Raw genomic sequence first — 23,838 nt, 5'->3', positions numbered from 1 at the left:
GGGGAAGTTTCTCAAAAAACAAAGATTTTTTGTTTTTTCTTTCTTCGAATTGGAAACTATTTGCAGGTGATTGACACATATTTTTTTTATAATGCACAAAAGTATTCAACTGTTTTACTTCACGCTAGTTTTCACTTTTATCTCACATTTAATATTACGTCAATAATATTCCAATTAATTCAATTAAAATTTTTCACAGAGAACCTGAAGAAGAGTTGTTGTATTTAAGACAGACAGACAACACAAACAAGATACAATATTCTTATACAACGATTATTATTTCTATTTTATATGTTATATTAATAAAATTATAAAATGTCACTCAGACTATCATTTCTAGAAAAATTATACAAATTCGCTCGCAATTTTCTTTTCAGAATTCACAAAATTTGTGTTCAATCAACTTCACATACAGTAAGAAGTCTAATATACTTACCTCTACACGTGAAATATGAGTGTGAAACACCTGTCAACCGTTTAAAAGATTAAAAACTAGATTAGATGACGTACAAAATTGTATGGTTTTAAATTTTTGTATAAATAATAAAACAATTCACATTTTAAAATATTTATTTCTGTAAGAGTTTTCAAATCACACAACATTTAAACACACGGCCACTTTAAATGCACCAATTATCACCATTACACATCTACATACTATCTTATACGGAACAAATTCCTCTCAAGATTGCCACAATATTAATTTTGAATATAAATAAACACGCACAAAATACAGTTCAAAAATACAAATAAATATTATACCGTCACATTTTTATTTTTACCGTATCCAAGAAAACAAAAACATGAGAAAATAACTTTCTATATTAAAATGATCGTTATTATGTTGGATGCCATGAAGGTAAATTCTTTTTTGCTCACCAGATGTCGCTAGGAGAGGTGGCAACGTTTCTATGAGTTCATTAGTGACATATTCAAAATTCAAAATGACTACCGATAAAAAAAAAAACAATTTATCTCACTTTGGCGTCGACCTGGTGACTCTCCTCGACAAATTTGAGCAAAGTATTATAAGAAGGTATTTATTGTCTACATTGTTCTCTTCTTTCAATGCGGTATATTTATAATAATACTCATAAACGTAAAACCACTCTGGTTTACAACAATTTAAAATACTTTATAACACAATGAATATTCACACGAACATAATTCAGTTAAACAATTATTATAGATAGATCTTAAGCCACCGTATGTTCAAACGTCTAATATCTAATAATACTATACACATATAAAGTTCGTCACATTCGCCTGTGACAATGGCACCGTAGGTAACTCTTTAGAAACACCAAAGCATTGTTAATCTATATGAGAGCTGGGTACATATTTTTGTCAAATAAATGCAAAAGGCTGGAAATGTTGAAATAATAAAAATACGGATTTTTTGTTTGATTTTGTCAGTAAAAATAAAAAAAATCGTGAAGAAATCCGTAGTGTTATTGTTATATCAACATGAGCGTAACCTTATGAAATCAATATAAAAAATAACATATTTAATATTATAGCATAATATGCCTGCAAAGCTATTTGTAATACATTACCCTAACAGCAGAATAGGTATGGCGGCCCATAAACACATACTGGGCCCATGTAATGGAATTAGGGTTGAGTGAAGGTCTATAGAGCTTGATACTTGTAACCACACTTGCTTTACTACATTCCAAAAACAGTATTAAAATTAATACACCAGCTCTCAGTCTATAGTGTATACTATACAATACATAGTGATGTATGAGATATTATCTTTGAAGCGCTCTATACTAATTGATAGTATTACATTTTCGTATATTACATAATAGTCTAATAATTAGGACAACACTAAACATAAAATATATACTTAAAGAGATTATTAAGATTTTTAAGGCACTTAGTATTAAGTATTGATATTTCCCACTTAACGCGATCATAGTACTACAACTATAATTGATAAAAAATATTATATAAAAGGTACATAGTTATAAAGTGTAAAAAATGCATTAGACAACATCGATATATGAGATATCGATAATTTCACATCACCAATTAAAAATATGGATACACAACATATTAATTCCATTTTACGCATTTATCGGTTGACTTTCATCATATGTTTATCCTAATTTTGAGAATAAAATATATTCGTCAAAATAAAAAAATACAAATAAGTAATATATTTTTTTAAATATTTAAACTCTAGTCAATGTATAATTAAATAAAATTAATATTAGGTCAAACAGCAATAAAAAAAAATACTATTAAAATAATGGCATTTTTATACATTTCAAGTTGGCAACTTTAGTCAGTTGTCTGTGGTTGGCCAGTTATTTTGCATTGAAAAAATATATTTCATATCTGTGGACGGTTCGGAATATTTAAACATTTATATGTCTAAATTAAACAAAAAAATATGTTTTGTCGACATCACAATTATTTCTTTGATTACAAAACTCAAACATGTTTTTGCACGAAAATATATTATTCTTTTATTATATCGATTATAGCACATGCAATCGATTCATAATGTCAATCAATGAGATACAGCATCATTCGTCGATGGGCAGAATTATCAGCTCCCTACTCATTACACTGAGTCATTATAGATGCTATATATATTTTAACCATGTCCAGTAGTTAAATACTTGAGTACAAAATAGTATGTAGTACATACCCGGGAGGGATCCAAGAAAATTCACCAATCTTTCTTAGGTATAACTATTATACTATCAAGATTGACAATTTATTAAAACAATATCTTATACAGTTTATATTTCCGGGATCCGCGTTTTAAATATGTACTTTTAAGCCCTTATAGATACACTGGCCTCAAACCTCGCTTACAGACGATCAAGCTTAATCTAAAACAGGCACAAATTACTAACCTATTTTGTATCTGGATATTTACCTGCAAATAGAAAATAATTAAACAGTCAAATTTGAACTGGGTAAATATTTTTTGACGAAAATACAATGACTTTTTTTCGATTGTGCAGCGTGACCCAAACTAAATGTCATTCCTCAAAAGCCTAAAGCTTTATTACAGAAAACAATTTTTAAACATTAGGTAATACAAAGAAATTATGCATCAAAATAGCAGATACAATCGCCTTATCTGTACTTGTCGCCGAATAACAAAGCAGTTGCAGGTTATAAACATTTAAATTGTGATTTTCCTGTTTATGAGCAGGTGCGTATCATCAACTACTCCACTAGACTATAAATAAAATATTTGTGAATATATTCGGTTTGATTTTGAACATGTTTGTCAAAGATAATTGCTGACTGTATAGAAAAAGAAATATCAAAATAATATAGAAATTGAAACTGAGATTTCGACGCAAACGAAGCTGCAAAAGCATCCCAAATACTCACATGGTGTATCAGTGGAGTGTTCAGGAGTCAGGCGGCGCGGAGACGAGCCCGGGCCGCGTGGTGCGGCGCTTGCGCAGCGTGCCGAGGATTGACAGCATCTCCTTCACCGCTTCTGGCTGCTCCTCCTTGGGCTTGCGCTCCATGAAGCTCTGCTCCGTCGACTTCAGCTGGAACTTGCCGCCCTTGATCTGGTCCACTATCGCGTCTATTGCACCACCTGAAATATGATATTGATTATCGACCTTCATGCTACATAACTAAATTTTAGAAATAGGTCGAGGAATTTACTTCAATAAGGAGAAAAAATAAAAAAAAACTGAGCACGGTAATCATGAACAAATGGATGCATATGATGGGTTATATCTAAAAGCTAGTGGTGTAATTAATATATATTTTCAACTGGCGAGTATAATTGTAGCGACTGCCGAAAAATATTGCTCATTGAATATTATATTTATTTGTTTTATTGGATAATCCGTTGATTACGAAACGTAACTCGATTATATTAATATGTTTTCACCATATATATGGTGTTGTTAAGCAAGACCTTTTATTTATATCGAGAAATAAAGTGTACAACAAATTTTCCATATTTACACTATGTCGCGCAACAGTGTTTAACATCGATAACTCTAATACATGTTTAACTGTAATAATCATTAGTATTACCATTATTCTGTTTGGTTTTCTTGAGCGTGCCTGACTTGCCGGCGAGCATCTTGGCCATGTCCTCCACTGAGCTCGACCCGCAGAACACCGCCGGCGGGGGAGGTGGCGGCGGCGGTGGAGGGGGACATGCTGGTGGCGGCGCGGGCGCAGGCGCTGGCGGGGGCGGCGGGGAGGGCGGCGGGGAGGGACAGCGCGGCGGAGATACTGCAGGAGCAGGGGACGCCGCGCGGGGAGCCGAGACTGTGGATAAAAAAAATATATTTAAGAAAATACATAACACATTTCTGGAAGAAAAAAGATAATATTTCTACTTGAACAATCAATACAAAAAAATAATCTTTACACAGTGTTTTTTTTTTCAATTTCTAATATAATACCACATTAAGTCAAACTAAAAACATTAATGCGCTCGCGGCTTGACGGTAATATTAGGGATGATATACAATTTGGTGATATTAAAGCGGGGGCCGGTGCAGAAGTTGTCATACTGGTTATTATGCTGTCAGTGTCATCATGTTGTGATACCAGAACTATTGAAATTATGTGGTAAATAAAACAATCATAACTGATTACAATTTAGACTTCATAAATTATGAAATTAAATCATAATTTATTATTACTCCTAACAGACTAGCACAGTATGTGCCCTGTACCTTCAGGCTCCTGTGCCTTCTCTCCGATGGGTTCCCGCGGGTCGTGCCGAGGCGGGTTCCTGTCGGCGCCGCCGCTCTCGAAGTAGCTGATCCGCGACAGGAGGTTGGAGCGCCTCTGCGCCGGTCTGCTTCTCTCCGCCTCTGACAGTCTTCTCTCAGCTTCTGCCAGCTGTCAATTGATTGTTCCATTTTAATTTAAATATTATACGTTAGAAATATTTTGCTGTTGATAGTAAAATATTTGTATCTTGAATAGCAATCACCGCACACAAATGTAAAACCTGACATAGAGACCCATGTATGTCACAGTCCCAGATGAATCAGTCTATAACGGATTCTCAATGGACCGGCACAATTGCGTCGACTGGCGATCAATACTCGAGTCAATGTTATAGTCAAATTTAGATACAGTAGCCAATACTCTAGTGTTGCTCACCCCGATATACAGGGTCATTTAGTAATACAATGTCAAAATTACCCTGTATATATCATTCATTTATCTACATGGGAATTTTACCTTTGATACTCGTACAAATCACCCTTCTAACTTCTATAATAATATTTACACATGCATCTAACTGCAACTATTTTTCTATTTCTGATTCTTTTATACTACTTCTTTAACTATGCCTTTACGCACTTTTACTTTCTCAGCGTTTCTATTTTCTACACTTCAGTATTTCTCACCTTCTTCTCCATGTCAGCGAGCCTCTTGTCGGCGTCGTGCGGCCGCCTCTCAGCCTCCGCGAGCCTCCTCTCCGCCTGCTCGGCCCTCTCCACCGCCTTCCGCGCGTCTTCCTCCGCGAGCCGGATCTTCTCCTCCCACAGGAGTATATCTGTCTCCTCGTGCTTCTCAGCTAGTTTCAACTGGAAATTGTTTTGTCAGAATTTTATTTTTTAGACACTGAAAGGGACAGTTTGTTAATGAGGGGAGTATGATGTTTGAAAGCACAAACCCCATTTTATTACATGATGGAATGGACCACATATGTCGAAAGTGGTTGTCCAATATTTCCTTTGTCTACTCCTTCAGAGATAAAAGGTGTTATCCGCATACAGACATTTTTCTGTTTTATAATATTTATTACTTTACCATTTGTTTGATATTGTGGGCGTTTATGGGCGATGGAGATTACTCAATAGCAGTTAAGTAATTTGTTTGTATACTGGCTCGAGCTAAACAACTCGGCCTGTCGCGACATTTTTACATGGCCACGACAAAGCGACCCTATTGCCTCTCATGGTGAGTGTAGTAGGATTGTCACCCCTCACCAGTCATAATCATGCCAGCCTGTTTGTCATGAGGTACACAGCTTTGTGGCAGAGAGCTGACCTGCAGGTCGTGGAGCTGGTCCTGGTGGCGGTGCGCCTGCTCCTCCAGCGCGTCGCGCAGGCTCTCGACCTCGGCCAGCAGCGTGAGCAGGCGCGCGTCGGCCTCCACGTCGGCCAGCAGCAGCGAGCTCTGGTGCGTCAGCAGCTTCACGCGCTTCTTGGCGGCGCGCGCCTCCGAGCGGTACCTGCACCACCACAGCCCAGCGTACAGTCGCGCCACATCACAACCACGCACGACTTTACAAATATATATTACCATTGTCCGCGGCTCTGCTCCAGTAAGCATAGCGAACAAAAAATATTCATTACAAAAAGAGAAAAAACTTCTAAAAATAATAAATATGACACATTACATGTATAATTAATCAATAGTCGATTCCCTTTATTGAAGATATTTCTGTAATGTTCGATACTGTTTAAAAATTTCGTTACATACCGTGCCTACTTAATTGACAAGATAATGAGGTTACAATCAGCTGTTTACCGAACTTATAAAATGAAATGCCTTCATAATAAAATTGAATGTGAATCAGAATCTATTGATAACACCAATTATTATTAAATGGTTAATATAATTTATTTCAACTAGCCTAGGAAACGTCTAACACGCAAATTATAAATATTGAATAAACTCAATAGTAAAACTAGTGTACGTACGTCTCAGCCATCTGCCGGTCCTGGTCGGCGTTGTTCTTGAGCGCGGTGACCTCGTCCATGAGCAGCTTGGACACGCGGTGGTGCCGCTCCAGCTGGGACCTCAACTCCTCCAGCTCCTTCTCCTGCGCCGCTGACTTCTCTTTCTCCGTTTCCAACTCCTGCAACGTTATAAGCTACAGTTATATTCATTTTCGAAAATGAACCCAGAAATGACCCGGCTTGGAGTAGAAATTTTTCGTTTATAGATCATCCAAAAATTTCAAGAACTGATTATAATATGTCTAAGGCAACTGAATCATAAGAACTAAAACAGATGTAATGTAGTATTCCTATTAGACCATAAGGTTTACCATCAGTAAAATCCCAAGATCCACTTTCCCCCCTCTGACGTTATAGCATACATTATACCTTCTTTCGCATTCTCTATTCTCTTGTTGTAATTTTTTTCATGGATCTTCCTCATAAGTACCCTGCTTAATTCTAAAAAAAATGTAAAATAACCAAAGTTAGTGGTACCTGTCCAAGAGCAACATTGGCTTCGTGAGCCTCGAATTCCTGCAGCTTGGCCGTGTTCAGGTCTGTCTGCAGCGAGGCTATCTGACGACTCAGCTCCGAGACTGTCTGTTTCAGAAACTCCACTTCCTCATTACTGCTTGTATCCGATGCTGGAATAAAATTGAATGAAAAAAACATATCAGAAGTGCTTTAATAAAGTAGAAGTGATTTCATACTTTGGTTGTCTGGAAGGGATCGGTCTTAGATAAGACCGCCTATTGTTACACTACCTAAATATATCTAGTTAATAAGTATGTTTGTGTGATTTTCATTTCATTTGTACCTAGGTTCATTTATTATCTATATAACATATTGACTTCATAATGTCCATCCTTCTTCAATGTTAAGAATGCGGCCATAAGCTAACGGCAATAGCGTTATGGCAGTTCATCCACAATGGCTTTTCCATCAAGTGGCCAAGCATTTTGTTTCACAATTTTTTTTTGTCTTCTATCTATCATCCTGAACTAGTGACAGGGTATACTCCAGTGCTTACTTGTTATATGTTACCACTTCAAGTCTTGAACATTTTTTTAATACAACCATGGTAATGTGACTTCACTGCACCTGATGGTAAGCAGAGTGGGGTCGAGATACGAGTGTCGACTAACAAGAGATTGCCCTTTGCTAGTTGACACAATTATGTCAACTCAATCTGTAATTCTTATATCTTCAATTTACCTGCATCAGCAGCGTCCGTGAAATCTATATCGACTGACTTCATCGGCAGCGCCTGCAATAACGCAGAGCTGCGCCGTTTCAACTGCTTGTTCTGCTTGTACCACTCCCCTGCCTGCTGCATCACCCTGGGGAACAATACCTTTATTTATTATCTACATTTCGTTTAAGGCTTCACTGAAAACTACGGAATAAGAAGCCTGTATTTTTGTATTTGATTATCTAATATTTTATAGTACCTATAGCCCAGTGGACACGGGTAGAGTGAACAGTAGAGACACTAGAATACTACTCTACCAATTCCAAGTACTCTTACCAGTTAGACTTGATTTAATTCAGCACTCTACCAGATCTGTTCTCATTGGCATAGGTAGTACTCTATTGTACTACAATGTCATTTACTCTACCCAAATACCCGTGGTTTACAGACCAGCAAATAACCAAATGCCCCACCTGGCCTTAATAATCCATTTACAGCCGTGAAGAATCATGGAGGTGTTGCCAGCCTTCAAAGAACAGGGCTTAGAGAAGATAATGATCGGGACTTCCAGTCTCACTCACCAAAACAAAACTCCACAGAAAGCTATCATTTCGATGGCCTTGAGGCAGTACTAACCCAGATACGCCCAAATATCACATAAACCTGTTTACGTAACATAAGAGCGACTATCTCTAACAAACTATAAACTACAGATCACACAAACATCAGAATTACTTACACATGATTCAACGAACGCGTTTCTTCCGCAAATCATTGTGAATACTTGATTCAAGTGCACAATACTTGTTGAGATATCAGCTATAATAATCGCATCATTGTTATTGGTGTAGTGGCTGAATTGTTGGTATGTAAAGATCTGAGGTCGAGACTGAGGCAAACAGTATTTGTTAGGTTTTGATGTGTAATCATGTGTGGTACGAGATAAGTATGTTATAAAAATGGATTTCTTATCATATTATGGGACGAAATAACCTCCTCCTTTTTTTGAAGTCGGTTAAAAAGTCCGGCAAACCATGTGTAATTGACACATCGCAGGTTGAATCTGGTCGCGGATCAAGGTTTAAACTTATTAATGTAAGTATGCAATATTATTTCCCTCAACAAGAACAACACCTTTCATGATTATTGCGTTGTTTATTGTTGCTGATAAGTAACGTATATGAGAATATATTATGAGCACCATTTCAAAATGTAAGACTTGATTACAAAACATTGCGTGATGCTGTGCTCATCCTAAAACATTATCTACGCATTACTGTCTACGTTTCACAAGTTCTTATTATCTGTGCTCCAAAGCACATTAGCCGATTTACAAACGTGACTTGTCGGATGAAACCGTTATAGCGTATTTTTTTTATTGAGCATACTGTTTTAACCTTCTAATATTGTTAAGGAGACCCCGTACATTCCTCACGGATCCTGTATGTCCTTATACCTTAATGTGGATTCTGCACAACACGCTGCTACAAGCATGTTGGGGAAACGATTTAGCTTGGTTCTACGGCTGGGCGTCTGCGACTCACTTCACCCCAATTGGAAAATGAAATTGGAAGAAGCAATTTTTTTTATTGTATTTAAATAACGAGACGAGCATGCCGCTCGCCTGCTAGTAAACAATACGATCGCCCATAAACAGTAGCAACAAGCATATAGAATTTTGTATTACAAAGTACTGCATGGCACACCACTGCGCTCACCCTGAGATAAGGTAACACGTATAAAAAACCCGCACAGAGTTTCCCAACCCGGGATTCAAACCCAGGACCAGTATAGCCCATACAAGCTGCCAAACGTAAGGCTAATATTGCTAAACATCGTAATGTTTCCATTTAAACATTTTCCAAACAGATTTCATTTGAGAAACCAGTTCTTCTGACGCTTGAAATTGATTTAGTGATGTATGTCAGGTAAACACGTGTAGTTATGATAGTAGATAAGCCCCATTATACTGTCATTTGGGTATTTATCACGCTAATGGAGCGCGATAACGGTTAGGCAACGTGCATAGTGGAGAGACGAGGCGGAGGCGAGAAAGACAGAAGTTTAAAGTTTTAGATAGAAGTTAATAAAAACGTTCTGGTCTCCAAGAAGGCTTTGTCTAGTTTGGCGCCTCATATTTAAAGTTTGAAAATTTCTATTTAAACACAATTTTATGCATATGTCAGCCTCATGTGAATAATTGTTGTCGTTTAATGTTGTGCCAAATAAAGTTTATGATTATTAATATACATCATAAATTAAGCAGAGTTTAACAGTGAGTAAGGTTGCACTTTTATCCCTTCAAATGTTAGGCAGCAACCAATATTGTGCACCCACACTTTTTCAGCCCTTATATCTGTCTATGTGATACGTGGTGATCCTTTTCGAATTATATCTAAACTTTATAAAATTTACTAAATGTAGTGTAAACTTATACTAGTCATTAAAAACCCTTGCGGGAACCGAACCCGACACATCCTAGACGTAACGCGTTACCTCGAGGCTCGGAGTGTAAACAGTTAGCCACGATCACGTGACATAATGAAACTCATCCTATTGTGGTCAAGCCACTCATGCGCATCTAAAAATAAAACATCCATTTGTAATCCTTTCCGCGTATTGGATGTAATAACAAACGTCATTTGCAGGTAGGTGGGTACAGTATATTCTGTAAGTATTTAATTTTTTACAGAATATGTCTAAAAATAAGGAGTCTGGAATTTGTGCTCGGTATGGCGATGGACTCGCCCCTATTACATCATGGGACGGAAGAGACTTAAAAAGTGGGTGCCCTGGTTTCGCCCCTGACTACCGCTTCGGGGATAAGGGCCTAATGAATTTGTTTTTGTCTTAAACATAAATATAGTTATAGGATATAGATATAGGCAAACCTTGTTTGCCGACCTATGCTATAAAAATTTGAACACTAGTTACCAACAAGTACAGTATAGTCAGAATATTTTCAGAATAAAAAAGTATTTGCAATACCTTTTTATATATTTAAGGAGCGTGCCCATAACAATCAGATCATCCTCCGTGACTCCACTAAACCTGATGGTAAGTTGACTAGCCTCTACATACTGTATGACGAAAGATCATTGCCAATCGACACAATAATGCCGGCTTAATGGCGTCGCAAAGACTCACTTGTGCATAACTCCGGCGTCCACTTCATGCTGGTTCTTGAGTTGCTGATACTCCTTAAATAGCTTCTCGGAGACATTCTTGAGCTTGTTAAGTTCTCTCTCCCGCTCCCGCAGTTCGCAGTCCAGGTGGTTTCTCTCCTCTGAGAGGATGTTGTACCGCCGTTGCAGGTCATCGTACTCACGCTTAGCTGAAAAAAGAATATTATAAAATAAGATAAAGAACTATGAATACAAACTTTTTTTAGTTAGTGGAGTCCTTTTTTAGTTTGCAGAGTCTTTTTTTTAAGTTGCGGAGTCTTTTTTTTGTTTGCGATTCTTTTTTAGTTTGCGGATACCATCTCGTATCTTGAGATTGTTCATGATCCAATTGTTTAAACCAAAACCTTGCTAGAACCGTCTGCATGTAGCAACAGGTTAAAGAATGAAGGTAAACCATATAAGGATAAATTAACTGAATGCTGATAGAATAATAATGTTAATCTCATCTTACTGTGTTAAGGCCAACAATGACAATATAAGAATTGTTAACATGGCCGTTTATGTCTCTTAGAGGGAAGTCTTTTACACAGGAGTTAATTTCTGAGTAGGATACATTTTTATCATGATTCATTGCGTCAAGTGGGTCAAATATTGTTTACTTTCACTAGCCTTAAACATTTACATTTTTAAGGAATGGAATACCGAGCAAAAAAGAGTGGTAGATTACTTTGCTTTCACGGATTATTTTTTGTTGCAAGACATCAGATATTGTGTACCTTTGCTAACCATAAATAATTACAATTTCATAAGCATAATGGATGTGCTGGAAATCTTCAAGGAGTGGAATACAGAGCAGGAAAAGGTTGATTACTTTGGTCTCCTAGTATATTTAGATATGAAATACCATCAATCAACTCATTTTCTCACGAGCCAGCCTGTGATACTGTGATACATCAAAATATCAATGTTTTGGTAAACAAACTGACCTCATGCACAGTTCATTACCCCTAACTACAAATATTTACTTTGGCACATGGCCATCAAACATTTTTAACTGCATATGAACAAAGAAAGTGGATTAACTGCTTCATTACTACAGTTAAGACGAACTAAAAAATTTAACTAACTGTTACTTGCTAAAATAGATTTTTTGTGAGAGACAGAAATATCATGTTTTCAATAAATTCTTTTTTTTGGAACTCAAAGTCCCATTTTGTTTGCAGATGAGAGACAATCAAATCTCCTAATGTCGCTGACCATTCAAATAGAAAGGAAAAGCTTTCATTTAATTTATCAACGGATAACAAAATTTGGTAAAAAAGGTGGCCCACACTGTTAGTTGTTAGAAAATCAAATTTGTTTTGTGTATACTGTATGTTTGATTAACAAATATCAACAAAATTATATTAAAGAACAACTCCTGTAGTTGATAGATACCCACAATACATGACTTGTTTGTTTCTGTTGGTCAGGACAGTCTAACGGTTGGGTTTGTTAAAAGGGAGTCACAAGTGTATGTGACTGCTGAATGTTGCATTAATTAATATTACTGCTCAATAGCATGTTTACATTTCATTCTGAGTATTCTAAATGGGAAATTTATTGAGTAATTTCAAATGACATCATCAAAAATAATACTGCACCACATTAAACCTTAATAACAATACATTACAGTTGTATCTCTGGAAAATCCAACAATGTAACTAGTGCATATGTATGAAGCTAGTTTTTATATTGCAGAAGACAAGCATATTCACCAATCTAAAAAAAATGATATTACTAATAACAAATACTTAATAATAAATGCCCTAAAATAGCTGTAAATTTTTATAAATTTAATTCTTTATATGTTGAAAAATATGGGTAACCAAGTAGTTAAGGTCTAGTCTTTAACAAGAAACTATTTTCAAACCAACAGTTCTTGCATAAATATAAAGGAAACAAATTTTATATTTACTCTAGTGTATATTTTTATAACCAATAAGTCTCTTGTGGAGATAACAAGTCAAATATTTGTTATCCTACAATCACTCGTATCATGATTCCAAAGTATAATTAAATATTGTTTTAAAAGTGAAAACTATAAAGGCCTTTTGATCACACAACTTCATTTTTGGTGTAGGTACAATGAGTTACACAGCAAAGTCACTGCTCACTTAATTTTACTACCCATAAAAAAATAAATAATAGAAGCATTGTTCAATAAATATATATTTTTAAAAACTTTGAAGTCTATAATTTGGTGATCAGAAAAATCAACAAAATAGACACTCTAATTGCTCAGTATAATTCCATTTGTATATGATCTAATAATATAATATTTGTACTGAAATATCAAATGATGACACACATTTGGATTTGTTCAAGGTATTACAACTAAATTGGTTTTCCGTAACATTTATATCTGAGTAACAAATGTAATACTATATTTATAGGTATGTATAGACACAGTTTCCTGCTAAACATTAATCATGCGGCCAACAGGTTTAATTCCAAACGAATTTGATAAAAAATATAACTGTATTGTCGCTTAGCCGTATCTTGTTGGTACATCAAATCTATCGACTATTTGTATTTGTCCGTGCCACTTTGAAAACGATAAATTGAAACTGACGTTATTATTCACGTTGCGTCTTACTACATACAGTCAAATAAAATTTCTTTATTTCAAACGAAATATCTTTGAAGAAATCTATTACATTTAATAATTTACGTTACATTAAACAAGGTTCCAAAGAGCATTTATAAAGCTACGGCAACATAGTTCCTTTGTTATTATCACCACTTTTGTTTTTGTTTTCAAACAAAGAAATTTGAACAATGTGCATTAATCTGTCATTTTACATTTTTGACATTTCATCAGAAAATAGTGTTGCGCAACTTAAAAATGTGCTAATAATTATAATAGAGGTGGAAAAGCTATTAAAACATGTTATTCCAGCTCCTTTCTCTCGTGCGATACGTAATCGCAAGATATACGTGTTGCGCAGCTCGATAATTGATAAAATATTGACGTCAACAGTAACCTCAACTGAATAATTTAATGAAAAGTAACATTAACATACATTTTCTACGGTATATAAAACAAAAACTCTAAACTAAACAAGCCAGCATTGGAGGAATTTAGGAATAATGTATAAGCAACAGGTTATCATCTGTCATAAGCCGACAAATACGCGGATAGGATTTACAAGGAGTCTTCGTTTGCATATGACCGAGACAATATTTGGAGCATGCGCGGTTACTCAGTAAAACCCAGGAAAAATTAAAGATTTTCCTAATATAAAAAATATAAAAAAACTGACCTTTTTCAGATTTGAGCAAATAAGTTTTGTGTTTCCTCTCAGCATCTTCGTATCTGTTTTTCCACTTCTCGACATAGGTAGAGAGCGCGATGTTCGCCTCCTTGGTGTTGTGGTGCGCGTCGGGCGGCGTCATCCTGGCGGCACAGACGGCAGTGGCTCGCGGTATCCGCGTGGCCGCGCCGCCGGGACAGAGCGAGACGGCGCTCCTCGCGCCTTGACACTGATTGTTGCTCGACGCGATCGCACACACATTATCACCGTTCCTTTTAATCATTTTTGCATTGGATTTTTATTGCACGCGCGCGTCGAACGCTCGCATCCTCTCGTTTCACGTATGCATCGCGACACGTGTGCAGATCAACAGGCTGGTGCGTTGTTGGAAAGTGTTAAATGAATTTGCAAATGTAATTTCTTTGTTCTCGTTGAGGAAAATACGAGCGCTTATGGTCGCGATGTGTCGCGCGATATCACCTTGAGCTGTAATGTATAAAAAATCACTTAAAGACGAGGGTTAGAGAGAAGTGCGCGGCGTTGACTAAGGTAGTCGTAGTAGCTGTGATATGATGAACACCTTCATTGTGAGTCATACGGCTTGATATGTGCGCTTTTGTTTACCTTCTACGCTGTGTCATTTGACCGTAATATCGTTTCGTAGAAGTATGTTAGAATTTATTTGGAAGTAGCGCATGCACGTACTATTGATGAGCTATCTACGTAATAAACCGCATCGTTATTGTTATCCGATATCGGTTACCTCAAGGAACTTCGTAATTGATTTGTGTTCTAGCAGTTTCCTTCAATGTGTTTATTGATGTTTTTGATTTTATTTATTAGAGCATGTTATAAATGTTTATTATGTTCGTTACTGTAATTAAATGCGCTGTATTTATGTAATGGTACCTTAAACGCCATAGAATTATAAATAAGTAAGAAACAGATGTCTTCGTAATAAGTGATACGTACGTCTCCCCGTAATAATATTAATGTTATCGTTATAGAATTTTACTTGATCATAGAATATTTAATATTTAAAGACCCATGAAGTATAAAGGCAACAAACTGTTTAACACGTTGTTATTGATGCGATAATTACCATCGCAGCGGCGGTATCAAAACGGCATTGTTCTGTTAGTCTTCATTATCATAAGCACGACAATAAATAATTAGTTCATAGAGATAAGAGTAATAACAATTATTTAACATAACACATCTCACCATATAACGATTAGAGCGAAAATAAATTTCATTCACAGAAATCACAAAGCAAAAGGGCAAAAACCATTGCAATATCGTAACACCACAAAACGAAATCAACTCGCTATGTCATAGTCAAAGACTAAAACGCACTGAACGCATTTGTCCAAGTAGGGCCGAACGGATATTCTAAATTTAACTGTTTCCAGTGAAACGACCTACCAAACGGCGTCGTCTCTATGGATTAAACTTAAAGACAGACTGTGTGGGACGAGGCACAAATTGTCTTGTAAAGTGATTTAATTGTCGCAGCCGATGCGCCATATTAATCATTCGCTTGTGTCCACAATCTAACAGACCACAGGACATGTGATACGTGTTTTAGCTAGTACAATGATGATTCTAACGAATTTCGTTGTTTTTCAAGATCTGTTGCTCCATATTTGGTATTAGCGGCTCAAGAATCAACACCTTGTAGTTCGTTGATTCCGGAAATATGAAGAGAGATAACATATCTATCAGCACTTTAATGTTTTAATCAGTATCATTTAAATAATGTTTAATGATTCGTTTTACTTTCCATTTCGAAGTGACGTAATAACGGTAAAACGGTTGAACTAATTAAATATGTATTACCCTAATGACTATTGTGGTTTATATAGCAGCGTATTTTATAGCATAATAGGTATTTTGTTTACATCTAGCTTTTAGTGGTAGCTTTCCCTATACGTTCTTTTTTCGGAATTAAAGTAAACAAGTTAAATGTAGCGTAAGTATGTCACTCATGGCAAATGTAGCTTTTCGTTTTTCAATATAATTACAGAATCAATATGGCTGTTCCAAATTATAACTCCTACAAACAAAATAACACTGTATAAGAATAAAAAAAAAGTTTTTGGTAACGCTCCAGGCTTGCCAAGTCTATGTAACAAATTTAATCAAAACCATATACATTGATAACAGAGAAAATCAAAATGATTTAACAAGGAAAAATTGTCGCGAAACACAGACACCGACCGGATAGCCTTTAAAAGTTTCCATATTTAGGAAATGAGGTCAAACTGGGGTTCTACCTTTGTAAAGAGCTGCGCCAACAGTTGCCCGAGGTACGCAATCCGATTACCCGATAGCCAACTGAGTTACAATGTGTTCATTAACAAGATATTTAATACTTGAAATGTAATTTAAATTTCCTCAGGGACCATTGGAGTGCAGATTTATACGAAATTAATTGTCTTGAGACTGATTGTGACAAATAAAAATAGGGTAATTGGACAGTAGAGACAATCGAGGCATTACGTTCATTTCGTCTAAGCTGACACTTTAGTTATTCCCTTACGTAAATACAATAATATAATTCTTATAAACTATTTCAATTGTACCTAAATATAAAATGATTCAATTTACGAAGTATTGTTATAAAAAAACATCAATGGCAAGTGATCATTCATAATTCTGAATAAGTTCACTGCATTAGAAATTGTGGATAAATTGACCTATAAGGAAGACTTAAATGGGACTGAAAAGAAAAAGGTCCTAGAAATATACGATTATTGACAAAGTTGCCAACTGAGCGTAGGTAATGCAACAGAAAAAACCAGCTCTTTATTCTAGTTAACTATAAGATGCGATGTTCTAGTTCAGTTAGTTCGTTTAGACTGTAGAGAAAGCTATCAACATCATAAAACCCACTCACAAAATTATAGAAGTAAATCCTTAAAATTATGACTGTCATAAAATTAAAAGTAAACGGCACCTACTTGACTATTTAAAGGTAAACATCGATATTACGCTAACGGAACATCGAAAGTAAACTGGAAAAAAGAACGCGGAAAATAAATAAAAAGCGAATCTTGCATGTTACATGAGTCAGTTTAAATTCGGATGTTATTTTTTACGAGCGAATAAATGCGCGACCGTTAACCCCGTGCTGAACTATTTCTGTACCTATCCTGGTAAAAACAGCCGACGCCATAAATGGGGGAAACAGGGATCCTGTGGAAATGATGGGCACTCATAAAGTGGTTTTATGTAACGGGTTATGAGGATTTATCCTGTATCTACAAGTTACAAGGCTTTTGTCATAAAATTATGGGTTCGTATCGAATTAAGGAGTCTACAGTGTTCCTTTTACTATCCAGCTTAGTTTTTAATCTTTTTTCTCACTATTGTGATCTTAATTATTTGAAGTATCAAAAAAATCCCATGATCTAGATCATTTTTTCTCCTCACATATTTTCTAAATATATTATAATAGTAATAATATAAAACGTATAAAATTAATTAATAAGTAATATTATTGATCTTAAAAATTAAAATAGATTATAGCATAGTGTTAACATTGTAATACATTATACCGCCATTTATACTTAACCGACAAATAAACTCGTTTTTTGTTTGTATTATAAATACCTTTTGTATTTGTTAAGAACCGTTTTTCACATTTAAATTACCTACTGGAATACTTAAATATAATCACAACACAATACCAGTCTTGTAAATTAATTGCCTCATACTGGGATTGCGATTCCTTTACTAATGAGGGATTAGGATTTGTTCACATCACTGGCCTAGTCCGCTTGCTAGACTTTCATATCCGTTTGCAATTCAACATTTAAATATACAAATTCCCTTATCATTTCACTGCCTTCTCTTTCATTTTCACATTTCCTTCACCGTTTAAAACGAGCGGTAAGTATTTTAAAATTAAAAACCGTTTTATAAATTACCAGCGCGTCGAACTACAAACCTCTATCTAAACAGTCTCATCCACGAACGCTATACTGAAATAGTATATTAATATCTATTAAAAAATACTAGTTAATTAGCACGCCCTAAAATATGGCTGAAAGTTTCATCATCAGCATTTTATAGTGCAATTAACACCAATTATTCCATTCGAAACAATTTTCGCGGCTGTTCAATTAAAATTGTTATTGTCGAGCCAATCTGTGGACATGCTTAGCCCACATAGACGTGTCACTCGCATGTGGGCGAGACCTACAAGTTTATTGCAAAAGTTTTTACTACAGGCTGTGGGCAGTAACAAATCGACTAGAAACAAATAGAAATATGAGACTAATAACGGTATCCGTGTCCGTTAATCGTTGTAACGTTATTGAAAAATAGCAGTTGAGTATCTTTCTCTAATATTACCGTTATTACTCAAGTTATTTAATCGATATTTATGTTATTATTATAAATCGAATATAGTTTCAACACTCGTTTACCTGATATATAAGGTCAGTAGGGGAAAGTGCGCCATAAAATTTTCATAGCTGGATTCAATGCAAAATAATTTCTTTTTGTGCTGACTTAAGAATGTAATTTTATTAATTTAAGAATATTAGACATTTTGTGATAACGACCTATAGTCATTCAAGGCAATCAGACAATAAATTAATATTATTTTGCTCAAAATAAAAAAAAAATGGTAGTAGGCGCACTTGCCTCCGGAAATGGGGGTAAGTGCGCCTGTGTAAAAAAAATCGCCAATATGAAACATTATAAAGAAAACACTCACTTTAGTCCATAGAGAAATAAGTTTTACCCGCATTGCTCTTAGATAAATTTTAATCACTCAATATTATAACAAACTATGGCTGTTAAATCAAATTCGGGGCAAGTGCGCCATATATTTGTACATCAGGGCTCCAAAACATTTTACACATTTTTTGCTATATTAAAAAAAAATTATTTCTAAAAACAAAAAATAAACATATAAAAATGTAGGAATTAACAATTTTAATGCATTATAACTCAATTACTTAGAATATGGCCTTATGACATTTGATATGTTTTAGCTGCATTAGAATCAGATAACGTGCCTGATCGAACAGTTGCAACCTCTTCACGTAATGTTACTCTAGACCAAAATATTTCAGTTTTTCTTTTGTAAAAACGGAACGATCTAAAAACAAACAAATATACGACGAATTAACTAATACGCCCTTTTATTTAAGTCGGCTTTAAACAAAATACCTTGAGTACTAAAATTATGCTAAGTATAACATTTTATTAATAATAATTCATATTAGTAAAACATATTCTCAAAAAAGGTTGGTGATATATGGTTCAGGGGCAAGTGCGCCATACGACTAGTAACTTGGCGCACTTGCCCTACTCGACAATTTTGAGGTACATTTTTTCACATTGCTAAAAAATCCTTTATTTTAGTATATATAAATAAAATTCAGGTAGAAAGTTAAAATAAAAGGTTTAAACTATGTACTCACTTTACTGGCTTACAGAAATATGTTACATATCTTGAAATATTGGATGTTATCTTTCACGTGGTCATCTCTGTTTACAGGTCTAAATGACACTTAAAATAAAATGGCGAATAAATCGTATTAAAATGAACAGAGCCATTAGTGTTTTTTAGTGGAACCGTATTTTAGTTAGTAGCATTGATATAAGATTGCGGTTATTGTATAACATCAATAGTTTTCGATTTTTTTAGGGCAGGTGCACTTACCCCGTCGGCGCACTTGCCCCACCTGACCTTAATACAATCTGTCTGATTTTATCTGTTAGGTAAGTACATATATTTTTTTATCGTCATTAGTCAATCATGGTACCTATCTATTCAAAAATCCATTTGGGAACACGTTAAATGATATTAATGGTTTATAGATACGTTGTCAGTAATCCGTTAGTTTTAATGTAACACTAAAACACACGATAAACTTTAACTTTTCAATAAATCAACAATCGCCACTTAGCTAATAAAAAATGTTGTCGAGATGTAAATTTATTTGCAAATCAAGCTTCTTCAAAAGCCTAAAAAATACTAATATATAATTTTATCAACAGGTTTAATAAAATATGTCTTTCTGTTCTTTTTTGTTTTATTAATTATTTTATCCCTTATTTTATATAGGCAGGAACATGCCCATTACCCACTATACTTGATTTATTAGATGTTAATATTATTGTTATTGTTAGTATCTAGTAGGCGTATACAACGTGTAGTGCAGTTATAAGCCAAATGACTTGCTCGTCTTTGCATTCGTTTGCAAAAAAAATATGAATTTACCTATCAACCAATTTTTTTAAACAACTAGTGTAAGTAACTCGTGGTTTTAATAAAACACAATAGGAACTCTGTGTCTTGTTAGTTATAGCAAATTCTTTAGAGGCAGGCAGAGGATTCAAGTCCAGTAACTCATAATCCGCAGTTTCATACACACACTTCGCTGATAGCTGAGTCGACCAATGAGATAGTCCATTCATCTTTGAATAAATTCCGCCCAGTAATGTATCTATAAACTGTGCCAGAATCGCGTGGAACTTTATTTGCATTAGTTACACCCTCCCAATCATATCTCTTGAATTTATTGCTTGTATTTTTACTGAAACTCTGTGATATTGAAGCCTGTATCAAAATGTTTTCAATGTTTTTTACTTGATATGTATAGCACACACTCACGCTTGTTGTGTGATGTGAAACGTAAAACAAGCTTTATTTTTATGAATAAAAAATCGATTCTGGTCCCGATAACGTATTCCATTTGCAATATTTCAAAGGTAGGTTACCTAACAGAAAAAATATGTTTTGTCAAACTTTTTTTTAGTGCTCAACTAAATACATACCTACCTATATAATATAAGAAATTCTTATGCAATATTAAATGCTTCTAGATCCACTAATCTACGTGTATTGTCTGACAATAAGACGTTTACGGTACCAAAACTCAAAACATAATTCAGCTGATCATCTCATTGTATTACAATTTACAAAACAATTAAAAAAATATGAGGACACAGCGCCGTTTATTTTTTACCAAATGTCTCACATGTGGTTAGTTTACTTCGTTCCATCTTAAACCCACAGAGCTCAGTAATAAGGACCCAATTGGATTGTTTGATTAAAAATGATTACGTATGTGGCAGAATAAACTGTTTCCTTGTTAAAAAGAATAATATTATATTTACGCAACAGCGATCGATCGATGGTGCTAAGTTGGAGCTTCGTGTTCTAGTTCTGACTTTTGAAATAAAGGTCTATCAACATAGTTTGTCAGACATTTCGTATCGTTGGTGTGTTGGAGGGTTTGTGTAAGTCTGAATGTGTTATGCTTAGACTAGCAGGTCTTATGTTGATTTGTTAATTTTAGATATTAATATAAGTATTTCTACGCGACTAGGTGGTAAAAACAGGCCATAGTGGTTTGTTTTAGTTAGATTTTTCTTCCGGAATCAACTCAATCAATTAAAGTACAATTGTTGATTTACATTAAACCCCAGCTAAGAATTGCGATGCAACATATCGATATGGTATTTGGACTGAATTGTATTATCTGATGTCATTTTGTCGTGTCAGTACATCAAAAGGACTCAGTACTTTCGTGTTTAAATTTTACAAACAGACAAAGATTATTACTTCTCTCATTATAAATCCTAGTACCAACACCCATCTGCCTCAAAGCATAGTTGATAGTAAAGCAAGCCAGTTGTTAGACGTATTTCATCTGATATCTCGGAATTTAACTTCGCCGTGGTTATTCACTAAAGGTCTTTCGACACGATCCCGTCTAGTTTGGAGTGAAATTAAAGTTGGACGTTTGTCTGGGCGCACCATTAGCTCGCAATTACCAGGTTTCCTGTTCAGTACAAAAATAAATCTGTTTGGTCGTAAGCTTCACGTTTATTTCCAACGTATTCGCTCTAAATAGATTGTTATTTATTTTATTGGTTAACTTAAACGTTTTTTTCCATTTGCACTATTAAATGTACGCTGTGTTTGTATACTTAATTTGTTTTTTTTTTAGATTATTGCTATTCGGCCGCCTTGAAGACGATAAAACATTTACAGTATAAGATAATATTTTGTGATTTTTGATTTATTTCTTATGTTAAATGAATGGTATTTATTTGAAATTATAGTTACCAAAATGACATTGGTATACTTAATGGCAACGTATTGCAAACGCAGATAACTTTAGATTTGATCCTGTTTTCTATATCTTTTATTCTGTATACATGTTGGTGGTAAGATCTATTTTATCCGCCCGGAAAGCGACCACCGTACTCAATATGTTAAAACCCGCCATAGTGACCCACATAAGTGTGTCGTGTTCCGGGATCAGCCTGTGAATATCTGAACCCAACAGGACAACATAATTCTGTCGACTGTCGAGGAATAATCATCTCTCGTGTCGATATTCTATTTGTCCCCACTCCACTTACCATCAAGTGCAGAGGGTTTATTTTCCCGTGCACGGATAAAACAATCTTTTAATAGCGGCCATATTACAGAAGTCACTGCTTCGTGCTGATGTTCTTGGCTTAAACGGATTGAAATGATAGCCAATACTGTGAAGGCAGAATAATCTCGTACCCTTTCGATAGTTTCACGGTTCGGTCTTAATGCATGCAGTCAGTGGCGGCCCTAAACGACGCGACGCCCCAGGCGAAAGCAAAAAGAAACAGACGCGAGGCCCCGGGCAAAGTAAAAAAACGTTCCCTTGCTTTAACAGTTTCATCGGTAAGATCGTAAAAAAATGTCCTGCGAGGCACCGTGCGAGGCCTCTGTAAGCGCGAGGTCCCAGGCGGTTGACCGGTTCGCCTCCCCCAAAGGCCGCCTCTGCACGCAGTAGATCTTAGCTGTTGCGAGTGTGAGTTCTAATATAATAAGACCTATGATTCATATTAAAGAAACACTGGACTACCCCAGTTAACATCTCTTTGTTTTACAAATCATTGAGGTGACGTCATGCGTACAACAATGAAGCGAATTAAAATGAACTCAGTTTTCTTTGAATGGTTAGACTGTAAACGAAATAGGAATTTTCAAAAATGTATTTCATGATAGATTTGTTTTTCCTTAATGAATATAACAGTGAGTAGGTATGAAACTACGACGTGACGGGTGACTTCTCGCATGGTAAGAGTCATGTATACTCAAAAACAGTTTGAAACTTGAAATAATTGAGGTATGAAGTACGTGGCAAAGCATGGCACTTTACTGATCTCTTCATTCGTAACATTAGTTACCTTTAAATCAGACGATAATATGTAAGCATATTTTAACTAATCAAATACTCAAATAGACTTTGAAAAGTTGAAATTTCTGAACTTGCCACGGCATTTCCGATGTAATACCACGATGTTCTTGGATAAGAGAATTCTTCTATCACCAGTGATGTAGTTCAATACTATTTATTTATTTAAAACTTTATTGTACACCGTAAATATAAGAACCAAGACAAATTTGTATACTAACGGTGGAAATGATTAAAACATCGGTGGTACAAATGGCGGTCTTATCGCTCGATTTAGAGACAAAAGTATGCAACACTATCATAGGATAATGCTACTATTTC

At 35.3% G+C, this 23,838-nt stretch overlaps 2 protein-coding genes across 3 annotated transcripts in view; one reads left to right on the top strand and one right to left on the bottom strand.

The window, feature by feature from the left end:
* LOC115454698 (aminopeptidase N) overlaps positions 1 to 955 on the top strand; it is a 41,930-nt gene extending 40,975 nt beyond the window's left edge. Inside the window, exon 19 of the mRNA XM_037440284.1 lies at positions 200 to 955. Coding sequence (XP_037296181.1) covers positions 200 to 314 — 115 coding nt within the window. The 3' untranslated portion in view covers positions 315 to 955. The remainder of the gene's footprint in view (positions 1 to 199) is intronic.
* Positions 553 to 16,164, bottom strand: LOC115447780 (actin cytoskeleton-regulatory complex protein pan-1). Of its 2 annotated transcripts, none has more exons than XM_037440287.1 (12): positions 15,411 to 16,164; positions 14,318 to 14,794; positions 11,035 to 11,221; positions 7,911 to 8,035; positions 7,191 to 7,339; positions 6,675 to 6,832; positions 6,019 to 6,202; positions 5,373 to 5,552; positions 4,686 to 4,854; positions 4,033 to 4,272; positions 3,364 to 3,580; positions 553 to 2,896 (listed from the first exon to the last, which is right to left on the bottom strand). In XM_037440287.1, the coding sequence occupies exons 2-11, from the start codon at positions 14,589 to 14,591 to the stop codon at positions 3,384 to 3,386; spliced, it is 1,863 nt and encodes a 620-aa protein (XP_037296184.1). In that variant the 5' UTR covers positions 14,592 to 14,794; positions 15,411 to 16,164; the 3' UTR covers positions 553 to 2,896; positions 3,364 to 3,383. The 2 variants fall into 2 exon arrangements, with proteins under 2 accessions (XP_037296184.1, XP_037296183.1); XM_037440286.1 differs by having other exon boundaries at positions 15,533 to 16,163.
* Positions 16,165 to 23,838: the final 7,674 nt, after the last annotated feature.

The sequence above is a fragment of the Manduca sexta genome, chromosome 18 (genome assembly GCF_014839805.1).
Source record: "Manduca sexta isolate Smith_Timp_Sample1 chromosome 18, JHU_Msex_v1.0, whole genome shotgun sequence".
Classification (NCBI taxonomy): Eukaryota; Metazoa; Arthropoda; class Insecta; order Lepidoptera; family Sphingidae; genus Manduca; species Manduca sexta.
The sequence above is the reverse complement of the archived record's forward strand: the minus strand, read 5'-3'. Positions and strand labels throughout refer to the sequence as shown.

Excerpts from the sequence above, each read along its gene's own strand:
- LOC115447780 (XM_037440287.1), bottom strand. The coding sequence starts at position 14,591 with ATGATTAAAAGGAACGGTGATAATGTGTGTGCGATCGCGTCGAGCAAC. Across the intron at positions 8,036-11,034 it reads GACGCCGGAGTTATGCACAA|GGTGATGCAGCAGGCAGGGG; the intron begins GTGAGTCTTTGC and ends ATTGTTCCCCAG. Across the intron at positions 4,273-4,685 it reads GAAGGCACAGGAGCCTGAAG|TCTCGGCTCCCCGCGCGGCG; the intron begins GTACAGGGCACA and ends TTTTATCCACAG.